Source organism: Chinchilla lanigera, unplaced genomic scaffold, assembly GCF_000276665.1.
Source record: "Chinchilla lanigera isolate Chin_1 unplaced genomic scaffold, ChiLan1.0 scaffold00014, whole genome shotgun sequence".
NCBI classification, from domain to species: Eukaryota; Metazoa; Chordata; class Mammalia; order Rodentia; family Chinchillidae; genus Chinchilla; species Chinchilla lanigera.
The window spans coordinates 15,778,775-15,797,238 of NW_004955415.1; the positions used below are offsets into that span (position 1 = coordinate 15,778,775).

General features: G+C 49.8%; 1 protein-coding gene across 1 annotated transcript in view; it reads left to right on the forward strand.

Moving 5' to 3' along the window:
* Window positions 1-18,464, forward strand: part of Cds2 (CDP-diacylglycerol synthase (phosphatidate cytidylyltransferase) 2) — a gene marked incomplete in the record, with an annotated part of 43,783 nt that overhangs the window by 16,103 nt on the left and 9,216 nt on the right. The window contains 5 exon segments of the mRNA XM_005380829.2: window positions 13,467-13,603; window positions 14,528-14,624; window positions 15,493-15,590; window positions 17,162-17,301; window positions 18,269-18,327. Coding sequence (XP_005380886.2) covers window positions 13,467-13,603; window positions 14,528-14,624; window positions 15,493-15,590; window positions 17,162-17,301; window positions 18,269-18,327 — 531 coding nt within the window.

Here is an 18,464-nt window from a genome sequence, read left to right on the forward strand (position 1 = left end):
TTAAATTTTGAGACAGGGTCTCACCAATTTGCTAAATTGCCTGCAAATTTGAGATCTTCCTGCCTCAGCCTCCCAGAGTATATGGGCATGCACCACCAAACCTGGATCTCTGTGTAGTTTTGTAGTTCGCTGTCAGAATCATTAATCCAGCTGGAATATATTTTAGTGAATGCTGTGCAGTAGAGACATGAGCTATAGATGGTTCTTAAAGGATTTTAGGAAATGATAATCCAGTTTTCAGGATTTGGGGCAGGGTGTGACCTTTGTTGGCCAGATGCAGATCAGGACTGTGATACTGTTCCATCTCCTGAGCATGCAGTGACCAGCTTTCCACCAGAATCCATTTCTAGAAGTGGGCTTGGTGGGTTGTCAGAGATATTGGTTCCTGTTTTGCAGGGCTGGCCAAATGGCTCTGAAGTTTAGTACTGTGACAAGTTAAATTTTGAACCCAGATGGCCCGAATCTGTTGTCCCACTCCTTGCCTTAGGCATTCTGCTTCCGTGGCCTCCTGGTTTCCCAAGCATTTCTCTTCTGCTATTTTTCTTTCTCCCCAAAGATTTTCATTCTTCTCACAAAGGAGGCCTTGTGAGCGTCTCAAGTCCTTGCCTTAGTCTATGCAAGTTTGGAGAGAGGAGGTGGCAGTGGCCACTGAATTCCTTGTGGCCTGGGCGCTGGAAGCATGGGCATCCTAGAGCTCGGAGAGACCTCCGTCACTCAAAGTGCTCATCTCCTGAGGCCCAGCTCAGCCCAGGGAGCTAAGAGGACTTTAAAGTAGGTTACATCACCTGCTCACAGTCAGACAGCGAGTAAGCTACAGAGATGGACTTGAGCCCAGGCCATCTGACTCTGAGGCCAGGTGTATAACTGAGGCAGGGAGCTAACAGGAGCTATAGAAAGCAAGAGGCAGGGTGACAGGAAGGGGAAAGCAGCTAATTAATCAAAGGAGCACGCCTGCGCCCCCTGAGATAAGGAAGCAGGTATACAGGGTGCTGGAATGAGACCCCCTTAAGTAAGGGATGCGTCTTTTGTCCAGGGCTGCTCTGCTGTTCGTGTCTGCGTTTCTTCCCTATAAGGCATTTTATTTTAGCTGTAAGATGGTCCCACGTATGATTTCCATCTTTGTGTGGCTGAGTCCTCACCATCACTGGGTGCTGCCTCCCCTCTTGGTCTTTGTGGCAGGGGGTCTCCTGCTCTTGGTTCCTCTACAGGCCCAGGCACAGTGTGCTCATGGGCGCAGCTTTCCTGGTCGTAAACTCCTGGTCTACAGTTGGGCTGGACTCTTCCTAGCACATGGGTTGTCAGGAAGTGAAGCTGTTGCTAAACTGGCTGTGGAGATTAGCAGCTGACTGGGCAGTGAGAGTCAGGCCTCTGCTTTCAGGAGGAATTTGTTATGCCCAGTGATGAGAGCGGGGCAGCACAAAGGAAATATCGGGATGTCAGTGTTTGCTTTTAGTTTTGAAGTACTATGTTTATATGTATTAATGCTGCATGGCCATATGTTTAATATTAGTCCCTGCCGGGTGTGGTGGCACATGCCTATAATCCCAGCACTTGGGAGGCTGAGGCAGGAGGATCGGTGTGACTCTGACTCACCGGCCAGCCTGGGCTACAAAGTGAGCTCAAGTGAACTGCATAGTGAGACCCTGTCTCAAAAAGAAAAAAAAAATATTAGTCCCAATAATTTATTAAAAAATGCTTAGGATGTATGAAATTAAAGCAACAAGAATTAAGTGGATCAGATTACAGCTGTGTTTCAGCAGTGGGTCAGAGTGCTGAGCAGACTTCTCTGAAAAGGTAGAAATTTTGTATCAGATAGTATAGAACAGAGAAGGCTCAAAGGAAGATTCTTATTCTTGATGAATTTATTTGAAGAAGTTGTTAAATTTGTGCAGTTCAACAGTTTAAAAAGTAGAATTATTGTAACTTTTTGCTTTTTTTTCAAGAATAATGTGCATGTAGACAAATGTGAGGGATTTTTGTAAAGTGGTAGAAGACTATTTTGAGTGTTTTGATTTGTGATTGACAAACTGTTAGCAAGTTTCACGCAAAGGCTGAGTGACCTGTGCAGATGGAACCCCGCTTTGTCATCGGTTCCATTTTTATCCCCAAAAGAGATTGGTAAAAAGGCTACTGGTTATGCTGAGCCCAAGCCTATAACACTAAATGAGGTCAAACCACATTCTTCTGAAAGATGATTCCAGTATTTTTTAGATCATTTCCATATATATACCATATACAGTGTGACCACTTTTATAAAGCGGTGACTTGGGCGAACCAACTGTAGTTTGTTAAAATTTTTTCCTGCTTTTATTTAAACATTATGGAGTTGTGCTTCTGAATAGTGTGTCCACCTAGTATTGTGAAATACTGATGTGTCAGTAAGAATGAAGTGAAACCTTAGAATCCTTGTCATTCATTGCTCTTATTTTAAAAAAAAACAGGAAAAATTAATGCAAGACTCAGAATTCCGGAGTGGTTAGTGGACCTCTTCTTATTTGACTTCCTTAGGGGCAGGTACTGGGAATCGAACTCAGGACCTAGTGCTTGCGAGGCAGGTGCTGTGCTACTGAGCTACATCCCTGGCCCTCATTTGACTTTTTCATTGCTGCCTGGGTGCTGCTGCTGCTAAGAAGCTGAGCCGGGCAGAGCACCGCTGGCACAGGCCTGCAATCTCAGCACTCCGGCTGAGGAAGGAGGGTTGCAAGTTCCAGCCCCACCTGGGCAGCTTCATGACTTACTGAGACCCTGTCTCAAAATAAACAATAAAAAAGGGAAGGTTGGGGATATAGCACAGTGCAGAGGCCTTGGGTTCAATCTCTAGTACCACTGCATACACCTACACAGCCACACACACACACACACACACACACACACACACACACACACGGCTGTTTTTACTGTTGCCGCCATGGCTGACCGATGGAGTGAGAGCCATGGCTACTGTGTCTGTTACAGCTGGAATCCCTGTTTGGAAGTCTTCGCTCAAGTCTGTCCTCAGGCCTGCTGCTCCATAAGGTGCCCTGGGCTTGCTCAGGGGGTAGGCCTGTTCTTGACTCCTTCCACTCTGTTCAGAAGCTGTTCCCGTGGCTACTGGGACTGCACTCTCCTTAAATATCATTATTCAGCCTCTTGGCTTTAATGACCAACCTTATGCCAGTGACCCTGACGTGGATTTCCCCAACTCGGCTTCTTCCCGTGGCCACCACTTACTAATGAAGCCATGAGGAAGTTCTCACAGGCATCTAAATAGAAGTTTTTTTTGCGGAGGTGGGAGGGTTGAGACAGGGTCTCGCTATGTAGTGGCCTCACTATGTAACCCACGCTAGCCTTGAACTCACAGCGATCCTCTTGAATGCTGGGATTACATGCATGGCTTAAATAGAACATTTTATGTTCCCTAGAAAACTGTTGATCCTGAAGTCTGGTCAGGCCAGGCCAGCCAATTGACAGAACCACAATCTATATACTGCATAAGCCAGAAACCTGCGAGTCATACTTCATTCTTCTCATCTTCCGTTCTTGGTACCGGATGCTGCAGTCAGCTTCCTGCTAAAATCCATCCCATGCCTTTGTGGTGTGTAGCAGCCCACACAGACCAGTTATTTTTAATCCTGTCCTGTCTGCCACAGTGATGGATTGGTGAACAGGCCTTGAACCCCAGCGGAAGCCAGTGTGGACCTTGGCAGTTTGGGACTGGGCATTTGACCTCAGGTGCTCCAAGGACATTGGAGCTCTGGAATCTGGTTAGGCAGTGGAAGCGAGACGCTTGTGCCTTCTCTCTGTCCGCCCGATGGAGCAGGGTCAGGGGAGCAGCATAGCTCCAGGTGCTTCTGGTACTGACTTGTACCCCAGGGGAGCCTTTGGATGGCAGCAGCACCTGGAAGGCAGAGAGGAGTGATCACAGAGACCTGCGCATGCCAGTGAGTTGTGTGGTCTGTTCCTGCAGTTGGAAGGCTGGTCGCAACCATCTTGGTTCTGCAGTCAAAATAGATCTCTGGCCTGTTGATTATCGTTCCTTGGTCTGGGGGCTCATTGCAGTCCCGTCATCTCTTGCCTGTTATGTCCTCTTGTAGCCAGCGATGTTTCTAAAATATTTATCAGCTCATGTGTCCCTCCCCCACCCCTTTCATGACTTCTCACCACCTTAGGGTGATTTGCCAGACCCCAGCCTCTCACTCCTGGCCCTTCCCCATCCTAGTCCGAGGAGGCAAACTTGAGCCACAGTGGCTTTCCTCTGTCCCTTCAGACCTTAAGCTCCCTCCTGACCTGCAGCTTTGTACTGAATCTCACAGCTCAACTACCGGTACCTACCTCAGTCAGTCTATGTGGATTTTCCCTTGAGTTTTCCTGACCACCCTACTTAAAATAATGGCCTGGTCCACTGGCGCCAGTCCTCTTAGAATGCTTTCTGTTCTTTGTAGCACTTATACTACCTGAAATTTATTATCCATACCAACTTTGGGCAAAGGCCCAGGGGAGTGAGTAGGACTCCACCCTCCTCTTTTTTTGGTAAACATTTCTCTTAAAGTAATACACATTCCTTAAGTGATGTATACATTTTTTTTTCTTTTTTTGGGACATGGTCTTGCTATGTAGTTCAGGCTGGCCTTGAGCTCACTGTGTAGCCTAGGCTGGCCTTGAACTCATAGCAATCCTCCTGCCTCAGCCTGCCAAGTGCTGGGATTACAGGCATGTGCCAGCATGCCCAGCATGAGCAGAGCATCTTTAAAACCTCCCACAACTCCAGTACCCCAAATAACAAGCATTCTGGTGCATTGAATTCTAGTCTGTGTCTTTTCTGTTTATGTCTTGGCATTAGGGATTGAACACAGGGCCTTTTAACTGAGCTATATCTCTAGTTCTTTTTTCTTTTTATTTTGAGACAGAGCCTTGCTAAGATGCTAAGTTGCCCAGGCTGGGCTCGAACTTGAAATCCTCCTGTTTCAGCCTCTCAAAGTACTAGAATTACGGTGTGCACCACCACATCCAGATATATATATATCTGTTTCAGCCTCTCAAAGTACTAGAATTATGGTGTGCACCACCACATCAGGTATATATATATATATATATATATATATATATATATATTTACATTGTATATATATTTACATTTTGGGGGTATAACATAGTTGTATCAATTGCTGCTTTGTTCCGATACACATTCATCATCAAAGACTTACGTGAAACTGCTGATACTGAAAAAGCATGCAGGGGACACAGATCTCAGATGCATATAGAAGGAGACAAGAAAGCAAGCATTTAAAAATATTAGGATGCTAGGGAGGAGGGTAAGTCTACAAATAAAAAGTTAGATGGCAGTTAATCCTGGACTTTACCTACCAGTGCAGAGCCCAACTGAAGGGAATGTAGTTTCACAGTAACATGCACATGTAAATACTTAAGAATTTTAGTTGTCAAGGAAGTCACAGCTCAGATGACAAAAATACCTAATGAGACTTTTGGCTGTGTGAACATGGGTGTGGTCTGGCCCTGGCTAGCACTGGTCCAGTACAGTGGTTAAGACGGTCAGGAGATGCCAGAGGGCAAAACCGTCACTGACGGCCAAGGGTTACTGAGAGTTAGCATTCACAGACCCAGGTTTTCATAGACTTGGGTTTAAATCACTTTTTGTTTATTATTTAATATTTGAATTGTCCCATCTTTTGTCATTAGGAGTCCTTGTTTCTGAGGTAACTTTCTCATTTTCGTATTTCCTGGGCATCTGTAGCAATGATCAAAAAAAGAAAAAATGTTTTGCGTTGTTGCTCTCATAATTTCTTTACTTGTTAGTATGACAGTTTTAAAAACACTGTTAACTGGATGTTCTTCATGAGAGAAATTAAACTTTTTTTTAATCTAAAAAACCAGCTTTATTGAGGTACAATTTATATACTATAAAATCCATCTTTCTTTATACTTCAGTTTTTGTTGGCACATACTTGCAGTACGTAATGATTATGTTCCTGGTGAGTGGTTGGTACGTGTACTCGACAAATCTTAATTCTTTTTACATCCCTTCCTCTCCCCTCCTGCTCCCTCCATCTCTTGCTTCCCTTCCCATCTGATTGGTGCTTCTTTCCGTGATTATTGACTCTCCCTTGGAACTTGCAACCTGCAAGCACGCCTGCATGTTGCCAAAGGAGCACAGCTTGCTGTTTTTCTCCTTTGTGCTCTAAGAAAGGTCAATTAGGCCTTGATCCTTATTGTCTAGTCTCCTACAGAAGTGGTTTTGGAGGTAGCATTAACAGGTTTGGTGATGGAAAGATCTAGGGGCTGAGGGAGGAGCCGCTGAGAATAACACCATGTTTTCACTTGAAAATTCAGAGGAAAAGGTTATTGTTTGCTAAGACAGGACCCATAGTAAGAAGAGGAAGCTTGTGGAAGAAATGATGAATTTGGTAAGGGTGTGTGGAGAATTTGAGGTGTCTGTGGAGACATCTAGTAGGTACTTGGCTGTATGAGTCTATGGCTCAAGATGAGACAGTTGGGCTGGGGCATAGCTCAGGGCAGAGTGCTTGCCTGGCATGTGCAGGGCACTGGGCTCCAGCCTCAGCAACAGTGACTCCGCCCGGGGACAGTGGGAGGCATGAGAGTGAATGAGATTACTCAGGAAGAGCGGGCAGTAGTAGAATAGGAGAGCTGGGGACGCTCTCCTCCTCAGTCTGTGAGGGATGCTTAAGCCAGGGGCAGGCTGAGGAAGAGAAGGACAGCTGAAGGAAAGGCTGTCAAAGGTGGCCTGGCCAGAGAGGCAGGCAAGCAAGCAGGAAGGTGTACTGCCCCAAGGCAGAGGCTTTTGACAGTGTCCTCAGGAGCTGCAGAGGGCATGGAGAGGACCTGCAATCCCAGTGGGTTCAGTGATGAGGTCATTGCTGGCCGGCAAGAGGCCCTTTGGTGGGACGCGTGGGGAGGAGGTGGGGTGGCTGCGGCCTGAAGAATAGTGCGCAGTCAGGGAGGGGACAGGGTCTGGACAGCTCTTCCTGAAGGTTTACTTGTGAAGTGGGGAAGGAGGAGCATGCGTTAGAGGAGCTGTCAGAAGCCATTGTTGTTTGGTTTTGTGGTTTTGTGGAGCTGGGGATGGTACTTGGGGCTCATATGTGCAGCGCAAGTGCTCTGCCACTGAGACATAGCCCCAGCCTAGCCCAGCCCAGCCCAGCCCAGCCCAGCCCAGCCCAGCCCAGCCCAGCCTAGCCCAGCCTGGCCCAGCCCAGCCCAGCCTGGCCCAGCCCAGAAGTGTTTTTCTTTCAGTACTAGGGGTTGGAGCTTAGAAAGGTGGTTGTAAATCCGGGCCTGTGGAGAGGAACTGGTGTGAAGAGAGAGGAGGATGGGTAACCAGTGGGGTGAGAGTTCAAGAGGTGGGGGGAAATCATCCTGTGCCGTCTCCTGGTTGTCTGGGGCACGATGGTCCTGTCGTGACTGTGCTGCGTCCTCTTGCTTACTCACTGTCCTGTGAGGCCCCTACCCTGCAGATCATACATTTGTAAGCCTTTTTTCTTGTTAGTCTATCATATTTTTTCCAGCAGTAGTTACCAACCTTCAGAGAAAACAAGTTTCCTTAGCCCCTGCAGTTCTAACTCATTCACAAAAGGGCTCCTCCTCTTTGATCCTTAGACAATTGAATTTGTCAAATGGGATTGCCATTAGAAAGGGCTAGAAATATTTGTTGTTCCCAATACGACACACACATATGTATGTGCACATACACATACATACATTTGTTTTGTTTTGCTTTCCTGTAAGAACTCAGGTGAAAAACTACTTGCCTTGGTTTTGGAGAGGGACACCTAAGTTGCTGCTGCCTGCTAAGGATCCTCTGACCTCAGTAGTTTCCTTTCTAGGGATGAGTCTCCCTATGTGGGGGGTGGTGTCCTGCAGCTGGCTGCCAGGCTTAAAATGGCAGGCTTGGTGTTTAGCAGAAAGGTTAGGCTCATTCTGATGACTTTGCTTCAGGAAAAGGTTTGTAATTTGCATATAAAGCAGTGCAAAAAATAGCCTAAGTCATTGAGTTTTCAGTAAGTGAAACTTATAAGTTTGATCTCTGTGGCAGTGGGACTGTAACAGATACCTAGAGGCCAGGCCTGGAGATGCCCAATGGATGACTAAGAGCAGGATAAAGCTTGGCATCTCTGCCTGCATTTTATTTATTTATTTATTTTCGAGACAAGGTCTCACTGTGTAGCTCAGACTGGCCTCAAACTCACAGCGATTGCCTCAGCCTCCTGAGTGCTGGGATTACAGGTGTGTGCCATCATGCCTGGCTCTGCTTTCATTTTATATGTATGACTTCTTTATTACCTTAAAACTTTAGGTGAAGTTACCAGTCAGCTCTGTACGTAGGTATGCTCATCATTTGAGGAGTGTTTGTATTACACTGTATCAGCCCTACCCTTACCTCCTTTCTCATCGTCCCTGAAGACTGAGGACGCTGAGATGAGAAAAGCTAAAGTAATTTTCAGGGTTGGCAGGGGCACCGAATTGCCAGCTTTTACAACTCCATTTCTGGGCCCTGAGTGGTGCCTGGAAGACTCCTGGACTCCCCTAAGCAGGAACCTTGTCTCAGGATGACTCTGATGTGGCTCTCCTCTACTCTCGGATCAGTCCCAGCTACCGATGAGCCACACTACAGCTTGACCGTACCTACGTTGCCAGCTGTGTGATCCCCTCAGCTATCCCCGCAATCCTTGCCTTTGTTCCTCTTTTCTGTAAAACCCAAAGCTTGTGTCAGCCCCTGGAAGGCATCTTGGACCTCTTTATCTGTGCTTCCAGCATGACCGTGCGGACTAATGCGCCTTTCCTGCCTTTCATCACTGCTGTCTCCTGTTGGCGGCCTGGAACAGTCTGGTCTGCTGGGACCCCTGGAGCCTGGGCTGTAGCCCCAAAGTACTGCAACAGAGAGGGCTGAACTGTTGGAAGCATAACCAGCAGTACCTTGAAAACCTCTCCTGAATGACATTTCCTTGAAGATGGAAGAGTGCATAGAAGCCTAGCGGATGGTACCACTTATTTTCCCTTCCCCAGATTGTAGCTCTTCTCAGGCAGGGAATGGAATATATACATTCTAGTGGGTACAAAATGGAGTTGGTATCTGTAAATTAATGGGGTGTGGGGCAGGGTGAGTCCCACCTGCCTGAGCCCGACTGGCCAAAGGCTTCCATCCAGCCCTGGCCACAGCCACATTGTAAGGTCAGGCTCTGGCCATCACCATTTGTGGTGTCACTGAAGTCTTGAGATATATCAAGGTAGGAGGATGGCCTTGCTATCAGCTGGTAAGCTCAAAGAGGGCTCCAGAGGCTGCTGCCCCGGAAGCTTTTGTAAGGCCAAGGGAGGTGGCGAGGAAATCCTGAGAATCGAGAGGGAACCGAGGAGATGGGGTGCATGCCAAACAGCAGGTGTTCATCTGGAGGTGTAGGTTGTTGCCTTCTGAACTTGGTCCTTCCCTAGGAAGAGGCTGTCCTGGACGCCTCCTGAGCCCCCAGCCCTCCTTCACTTTCTTCTCTGCCCGTTGAAGGCAGGCTTCCGTGCAGTTCTGAGCCCCAGGACGAGTTGCGTAGGGCTTGGCCAGGGGCCCTGGAAGGCTGAGTATGAATTTTCACCAAAGTGCCGATGACTCTTACTGGTATCCAGGACTGTCAGTGTGCCAGCACTCAAGTGCTTCTGCCTTTCCCTGGAGGGTCTGTGCGAACCGAAAGGGCAGGGCTCCTAAGGAGCCCCCACACTTCCTTTAAGAGCAGAGCTCTTGTTTCCTGTTTACATCAGCGTCACCACCCCTGGGAAATGGCTGAGCAACGGCTGCAGGATGGGCGGTGGTTGAGATGGACTCAGTACCCGGAGTAGGGCTCAGGTTCTGAGCCCTTGGGATTGAAAGGAAGGGAGGAGGAGGGATGCCTGGGAGCTGGCTGAGACGGTGTGCAGAGGCAGGGCAGCCTCTTGCTGCTGCACTGTACTGTCCCAGAGCTGGCCCCCTCCCCCCAGTGCCCATCAGGGAGAGAGGGAGGGAGGAAGATTACCTGCCTGGTCCTGCTGCCAGGGCTGCTGCTGAGCAGGGTGCACAGGGGCATGTGTTGGGCACGCGAGCTGGAAGCTAGAGTGGGTGCTATTATATTCTTAATGTAGTCTGGACCATTGGGCCCACAGTAGATCAATTAGAATTAATCAGCCCATTCGCTCAGCAAATCTTTGGGTGCCTGCTATGTTCCAGGCATGGCCCAGTGTGATGGTGAGGAGGCACTCCACGGGCCCTGACAGAACACCGTGCCTGACACGTCTGATGCTTTGACCCTGTGCTCTAGTTCACAGATACTTACCGAGGTGTGCATGTGTACTCATGCGCTCCTTACAGAGCAGACCAGGGAAAGTGAGAGCGAGTAGAAATGAGTTCTAGTACTTACTTCCTCCAAGCTCTCTGCACACTGGGTTGCTTGCACCCCACCTGAGCGAGTGCGCGGTTGCTTCTGCAGGTACCTGTGTGTTTCAGACGCCACTTCACGCATTGGCCAGGGGAGGGGTCACTTTTGAGTCGGGAAGCCAGGCAGGCAGATGCTGTGCTCAGATAGTACGTGAGGCCCGCTAGGCCCACACCCCTCTTCTTCCCTGCAGCCCACCCTCCTTGGAAAGGGGCCCAGGTTCCTGGGGTGGGTGTTGAAGGTTCTCAGACTCCTGTCCTGTGTGCTATGGTAGGAGACACAGAATTCCTTCATGCTGCGTTTCTCTCAGCAACGTCTGAGATCAGCAGTCCTTTTCCCACCGGGAAGACCGGAGGTAGACCTGTGCCGAGGGTGATGAGCTTTGAGCTGGCCCTGGGCCCTACCTCCCTGAGTGGCTGCCGCCACCTCCTGCAGCAAGACTGCCTGGACATCTGCCTGATTTCCCATTCCTGAGGGGAGACCGAAGGATGCCCTCAGCACCTCTGATTCGTGTCTAGCGTGTGTTAGTTTTCTTTTGGACAGGAGCAGGTTCCAGGTCCCCGCCCCCTTCCAGGGCCACAGTGGGAGCTGCTCCTGCATCAGCTTCCTTTATCCAAGCACTACAAGTGGCTGCCTCCCCAGGTGGAAGTGTGTGGCCCACGGGCCTCCAGGGTCTCTTACTGTCTCCTCCCCTGGCCAGTGTCCTCCTGACGACAGTGCCCAGGGAGCTGGCAGACCTGCCCTGTCCCTGGCTGCGCTTTCCACCTTGCAGGAACCCACCCTTCTTGTTTGGCTCTATCTCAGCTGATGGGCGGGTGGTGGTCGCTTAGGTCTGATCAGGGGGTCTCAGCAGGCCTGGGTGGAGCCCAGGAATGTGAAATCACTTACTCAGAGGCAGGGAAAAGCTGGAAGTTCATCTCTCTCTCAAGTTCATCTCTCTCTCTCAAGTTCATATCTCTCTCTGTCTCTAGTTCATCTCTCTCTCTCTCTCTCTCTTTCTCTCTCATCTCTCTCATCTCTCTCTCTCGTTCATCTCTCTTCCTTGGGCTCTTATGCATTTCTTACTTTTACTGCAGTCACCCTAAAGTCTTGGTAATAACAGCAGCCAGCAGCTCCTCATAAGAGGTCTCTATCTCCAACTACTTTTCGCCTCAGGGTCCCTCTCTTCCCTCTTGCTGCAGAGCCGGGCTGCCTGCCCTTTCCTGCTGAGGACCCAGCAGCCTTTGTGAGTCTCCTTGACAACAGGAAAGAGAAGTTAAAAATAACCTTTGCCGGATTTCTGTGCTGGAGTGAGGGCCCTTTGCCTCTGTGTGAGCTCAGGTCCTGTGGCTTTCAGATGTGCCTGGGGTGCAGCCCTGGGAACCTCGCTGGGCCCAGGCCCATGGGTTTTGAACTCGAGGTTTAGGGTCAGAGTAGCTGCTCCTGCACCTTCTTACCTGGAAACCTGTGGCAGCTGTGGGCAGTGGTGTAAATGTTACAGTGGAAGATGGAAAGTTGCCCCGAATGCCTGGTCTCTGGGGCTCCTAATGGGGAGGCAGTCCTGGCCGGGCTGCTGTGTTTCAGCACCTCGGGGGAGGTGGAGTAGGACGCAGCCCTGGGTGGAGCTGGGTTCTCTCCTCAGGGGCCCTTTCATGAGGTAAGGAGGGAGGGGAGGACACAGGCACTTGGGTCATTTGTCCACAGCCACTGAGCCCTGCTGGGAGACCATCTGTACCAGCCCCTTGCTGAAGCCGGTTGTTTCTTGCATCAGCTGCCACTCAGCCCTCTCTGTCACGGTCTCATCATGGGGCTGGGTCTGTGCTCACCGCTCTGTGGAGTTTTCTCCTTCCCGTCCGTCCTCAGCCAGCATTTGCCGTGGGCCAGGCTTGGAGGAATAAGGAGCGCAAGAGGCCAGGTCCTGTCTGTGGGGAGTGGGGTCTGCAGGAGACAATTGGAAGAGCCCCCATCGTGCTGAAGGGGGAGGGTGAGAGCTGGGAGGGCACAGAAGAAATGTGACAGATTAATAAAAAAAATGACCAGTTGTTTGACAAACACTTCATGAAGGAAGATATCGAAATGGCTAATAAACATGTACTAGTGAAAAAAAAAAAAACAAAAAACAAAAAACAAAAAAAAAAAAACATGTACTAGTGCTCAATTTCCTGTTAGTCATTAGGGACATTCAGATTCAGTTCATCTTAAAAAATGTGACTGTTGTTGGGCGTGGTGGCATGAGCCTGTAATTCTAGCACTCAGGAGCTGAGGCAGGAGGGTCACTGTGAGTTCGAGGCCAGCCTGAACTGCATAGTGAGACCCTGTCTCAAACAAAAACGTGACTGTTTCTGCATTTATACACATATTTAACAAAATCTTCTAAGATGTGGTAAAACACCCTGTTGTCATTTCTTGTTTCCTACTGGAGAATAGAATGGATCCCAAAATGCTTAAATAAAAGAAAACTCAGTAGGATGAACATGATGAAGCCAGATCTGGGTTCATGTGGGACCCTGGCCAGACATTTAACTTCCCGTAGCGCCTGTTCCTGATCTCCCTTTCCCCACTACTGCTCTCAAGGCACCAGACTGAGGGGACTCGAACTCCTAAGTGGTGGTTTGTTCTCCCTGATTCTAGGTGATCTGAGTTTTTCCTCCACCCCTCTCACAGTAGCTGTTCTAAATCCTCAGAGAAATGAAAGAGCTGAGAAGGGGATGGTTCCTAGGATTCGGGAGAGCCCGTTGCTAATCACTTGGGATAGAGTCTGCAGCTGGCATGGCTGTGTCCTCCCTCCCAGGCTGGTGGCAGGGTCCATTCCTGCAGATGTTTCCTTCCTGGCTGTGGCCCAGGCTGCAGCTCTGTGAGTGACATTGAGGGTCTGCCAGCACCTAGGATACAGGCACGAATCAGTCCTGGCTCAGGCATAGACTTGAATGAGCCAGAGGTCTGGCTGCCACCGTGCCTGCAGTGGCCTTACAGGCTGCTCTTATAAAGTGCACAGGTCATACTGTGGACTTTGGGGCATGATCTATATCCCTGGCCTTACCTGGTGTTTCTGACCTTTTCTCCTTCTGTGTTTCCGCCATGTAGGAGTTGGAGTCAGAAGCAAAGGTTGATGGAGAGGCTGCATCAGACAGTGAGAGCCGAGCGGACCTGGTTGCCCCGCCAGCCCCCGTGGACAACACCCCGGAAGTCCTCAATAGGGCCCTTTCCAACTTGTCTTCAAGGTAACCTGGCTTCGTGCTGCAGGTGCTTGTGGGGCCATGTGTTGTGATCAAGTGCATGGAAGATTTAGTGTCTTAGGGTTTCTGGTTCAAGGTATAGTTTTCACTCTTCTGCAGGCCTCCTCTCTGAATGGTTCCTCAGTTCTCCAGGAAGAACTGGGCAACATCTTGACTTAGGCTAACCCAGGGGACAGACAGGCAGTTCTCTAGCAGCAGGTCCTTCTCACACCTGCTGTGTGGTGTGACCCTATGCGTCCTGAGCCCGGTCCTCTGGGAGGCTGTGTTGTATAGGGGGAAAGGGCAGGCAGTGGGGAGCAGACTCCTATGTTTGAATCCTGGCCTCACTGTTTGCTAGAGACGTGACCGGTGCCTCTGTATCCTCAGGGAGGTGTGTATGGGTATCATGTGAATGAAAACCTATTTAAAATGACAGAGTTTAAGAGCCAGTCGTGTTGCGGGTTGAATGAGTTAGTGTGTGTGAAGTCCTTAAACATATTTGTGATCACTGTTGTTGTCTTTGCCTATCATGTATCATCACGGTGAAGATGCAGGCAGCGCAGTGTAAAATCCCACCGTGGAAAAGTGCTCCTGGTCTCCTCTTAAGACACACATGGCCAGGGGAACCCTTTGAGCCAGGCAGCAGCAGGGGTGCTACATCACCCGGGCTGTGGTTTTCCCTGGTGCTGTCTTTAAGATGCAGCAGGTGTATTTCTGTAGGTGGTGGAGCAGCTGCTGAGTTTGCTGTGGGGGCGCCTTGGTGCTGGTGCCCCGCTTCCTTCTGTCCACAGCGGTGCCCCTGTGCCGGTGAGGTGGGGCTCTGAGAAGGACTGCGGTCAGGGCCTGCAGATCAGGAAGAGGCAGTCCCCTCGGGTCTGCTTCTGCTCCTCTTAGGCTGCTAACTGCGTTCTCCTTCCCCTGCTTTTGCAGATGGAAGAACTGGTGGGTGAGAGGCATCCTGACTTTGGCCATGATCACTTTTTTCTTCATCATCATTTACCTGGGACCAATGGTTTTAATGATGATCGTAAGTGCTGTCTGCCTGCCTGTTTCCTTTTGCTGTCAGTTCTTCCATGGGACTGGCAGTCATCAGTGCCAGGGAGTGGGAATCCAAGGGCTCCTGTCCCCTAGGCCGGTTGTTTGTAGTTAAGGAGGTCTCTTCATTTTTAAAAGTGAATTTGTTATTGTAGATGTTTAAGCTATGGCCCTGCATGTATCTTTGTTGACTCCTGGTTTTGTGTCTTTTTCCCTGGGGTCTCACTCGTAGGTTTAGAGTTGTCATTAGGAAGTCACTGTCCACAGAGCTGCCCTCTATCTTCCCGCCGTCACAGACAGGGCCAGGCCACCCCAGCTGACTGCGGAGTGGAGTAGTTGGGCCTTTCACATATTTATATCCAGAGTCTCAAGGGGAAAGGGCTGCCAGGCATGGTGGTGCATGCTTGTAATCCCAGCACTCTGGGAGGCTGCGGCAGGGAGGGTCACAAGTTCAAGCCCAGCGTGGGCAACTTGAGGAAAGCCTTAAAATTAAGAAAAAAAAAAAAAAAAAGAAAGGAAAGGGCTGGAATATAGGTCATTGCGAAGGCCCTGCGTTGAATCCCCCAGTAAAAAAAGAAGGGGGGTGTTGGTTGAGTCTTTCAAGGCTCTAGAATAAAAAGTTAATCAGACGAGAGGGCTGTGTACCTTATTGTGAGAAATTGGATCTGGCCCCCTGTGACATAAAGGACTCCATTGCCATAGGGGGTGATGTGAAAGAGAGAGAAGGTGGAGGAGAACACAGTCTCAGAGTAGGACTCAAATTTTTCTTAACTATAATGGTTTTTCTTAAAGGCCCATGACCTGATTGGCTTCTGGTTCCAAAGATCATAAGACTGCTCTGATTCCTCCCTGTCTTGCAGGTGATGTGTGTTCAGATTAAGTGTTTCCATGAGATCATCACTATTGGCTACAATGTCTACCACTCCTATGACTTGCCCTGGTTCAGGACCCTCAGCTGGTAAGCTGCCTGGCTACCTGTCGTGGTGCGTGCTCTGTGGCAGGTGTTTGCAGGGATGCTGGGCAGAGGTGCAGTGGCTGCACAGAAATGCACAGTGCCGCTGAGCAGGCCGGACTGTGTGGCTGCCTTTGAGGAGTCTTCAGTACTGGCTAGGAGGCAGGGAGGGGCTGTGTCTGTGAGCAGTGAACCTTGGTACTTGGAATCCATAGACTTCCAGAGTAAGGCTGGTGCTCGGCCCTCCTTCCCTTCTAGAGCTGTATTGCATGCTGTATTGCCCCCACATCCCACTAGAACTGTCTGGGGTTGTCAGGTTTTGGTGCTGGGGTTGCTGTCTGGAGAAGGCAGTTTCCTCATTGCTGAAACACCTGGTTGAAATTCAGCTGTCACTTTTCGACCATGGGGCCGGAGCCCTAGTTCTTTGGAGGTGCCCAGGTGCCAGTGTGAGCAGGATGAGACTAAAAGCACAGATGTGGGCTCCTCTGGAGAAGCTCTGCTTTCTCCTTCCCTCAAAAAGGGCTTAGTGCTGTAAAGCAAAGTCAAGGGAAGAGCCCTGACTGCGGTGGGATCTGAGAGCCCTTCCTGGATCCGTTCTGTGGGCCACACTGCTTTCGGATGGTGACATCTGAGCGGATCACTGCACAGTGCTGAGGAGACTCGGGGCACACAGAGACCTTCCCACCCCACGTGCTTGACTGTGTTATAAATTTTGTTAACACTCAGGAGGCCTGACCCCTGGCTATGGTCACTTTCCAAAGGAAGAGGTACCTTTGTTACCCCCCACAACAGAATAAACCCAATAGGGGAGTTTTAAAACTTAATGATTTCAAAAAATGGGAATGAGAAGTTTTCTGTTCTCTTCCCTGCCTTGGGATTCGTGTCGGGGGCCTGGGGTGGCACTGCAGGGTCCTGCACCGGCAGCACCATGGATGCTGCGGGGCTGTGTGAGCCGTGGCTTCTCCCCTTGGGAGACTCCATTGGAGAGAGGATGAAACAGGTGCAGGGTAACTTGGTGAAAGGCTCCCGGCAGAGCCAGGCTTCAGGGAGGGCGAAGTCCTGCTGTAGAGGAAATGTGGGGTGGTAGAGTGTGTTAGGTCCTGGGAAGTTCTATGAAGAAAATGGTATTTGAGTGCTGAGTGGGGAAAAGGGTGAGCAGAGAGGATGTTCCAGGCCAGCCAGAGGCAGCAATGGAGCAGATGGGAGGCAAGGCGGAGTGGACCTGGGGCTAGGATGGGAGATCCCGAGGGAAGAGGGGGATGGGCCTGAGGATGAAGGCGCAGGGGCTGTGTTTGGGAGGGCCCTCAGTTGAGGTGTGGGACACCACCTAACGGGTGAAAACTGAGTCCCAGGTGTGTGACACAGGAAGTGTGAAAGCTACCCAGCTTTCTGGATTGATTTCCCGTGCAGAGAGCCGCCCCGGAGCGGGGAGCTGAGGTCCGCTAGGCCCTTGCACGTTGCCCTGGGCTCTTGAGGTGGAGTGGCCTCTGCCCTCTATTTGTCCTTGGGCTGTGTGGTGGCCTTGCCTAGAGGAGAGCCTGTGCGCTCCCCCAAGGGTGCCCCGTCTCCACCTCCAGGTACTTCCTGCTGTGCGTGAACTATTTCTTCTATGGAGAGACGGTGACGGATTACTTCTTCACCCTGGTCCAGAGAGAAGAGCCTTTGCGGATTCTCAGTAAATACCACCGGTTCATTTCCTTCACCCTCTACCTAACAGGTGTGCATCGAGTGCTTCTCCATTTCTTATGTCTGTATTGTTCTTGTTTGTTGAGTAGGAGTTGAAGAGTTTTGTTTGTTTGTTTCTCGAGATGGAGTCTCACTACGTAGTTCAGACTGGCCTCTAACTCACAGCAATCCTGGGAGAGTTGAGGAGTTTTTCTGTCAAAGTTTTGTGATGTTAACTCTGACCAAGCAGGGAGTGAGCTGGCAGCTTTGTTTTATGTTGAGCTGTAGCAGCTACCCCACCGTGCAGTATTGGTGATTGAATCCAAGACCTTCATGCTGAGCCATATCCCCAGCCCTCCTTTATTTTTTATTTTGAGACAGGGTCTGACAAAGTTGCTAAATTGCCTCAGCTGGACTCAAATTTGTGATCTTCCTGCCTCAGCTTTCCAGAGTGCTGGGATTACAAGTGTGCGCCTCTGCACCTGGCTCTGTAGTAACTCTTTACTAAGAGAATTGGAGACTGAGGGGTACAGGTGTGGAGCCTAGCCATCTGTGTCACCTGTCCTTGAGTTCCCACCACCCTAGGAGGACAGCAGAGCATGATCCTGTCCTGACTCTCTTATTGGAAAAATGTGACCAGAGGAAAACAGTCCTGGCCGGGGCAGTCTTTGGCGGAGTGCTTCTAGGAGGCAGCCTTGAGAGACCTTGCAGAGGGCTGGACGTTTTTGCTGGATTTGGATTTGAAAAGACTGTGTGACCTCAGGGGAAGAGGAACTTAATCTTTCTAAGTCTTAGCTCTTTTGTAATCTAGAGCTGAAACCAGCAGGGGTATTGTGATAGTTTCCTCTTTGATTACTTATCTGGATCATTCTTTTTCTTCTCTGGGCTTGGAAATTATGCCCTGGTTAACTGCTGTGAAGACATGAGTGAAAGGACTGCTTAACATAGCTAAAGGAAAGGAGTAGCAGAAAGATGTAATGCAGCGCGTGATTCACTCACCTTCTCTTTCCTCACACCAGGATTCTGCATGTTTGTACTGAGCCTGGTCAAGAAACATTATCGACTGCAATTCTACATGGTAAGGAAATTGTGTGTGTGATTTTTGGTTGACGTGAAAGTCTGCAGAGGCTCAGCAGGCCTTTCATGCTTTCTGTGACAAATCAGAGCTCCAGGGAGCGGCCTGTTCTGTGTGCACCTCGAAACTAGAGCAGGAAG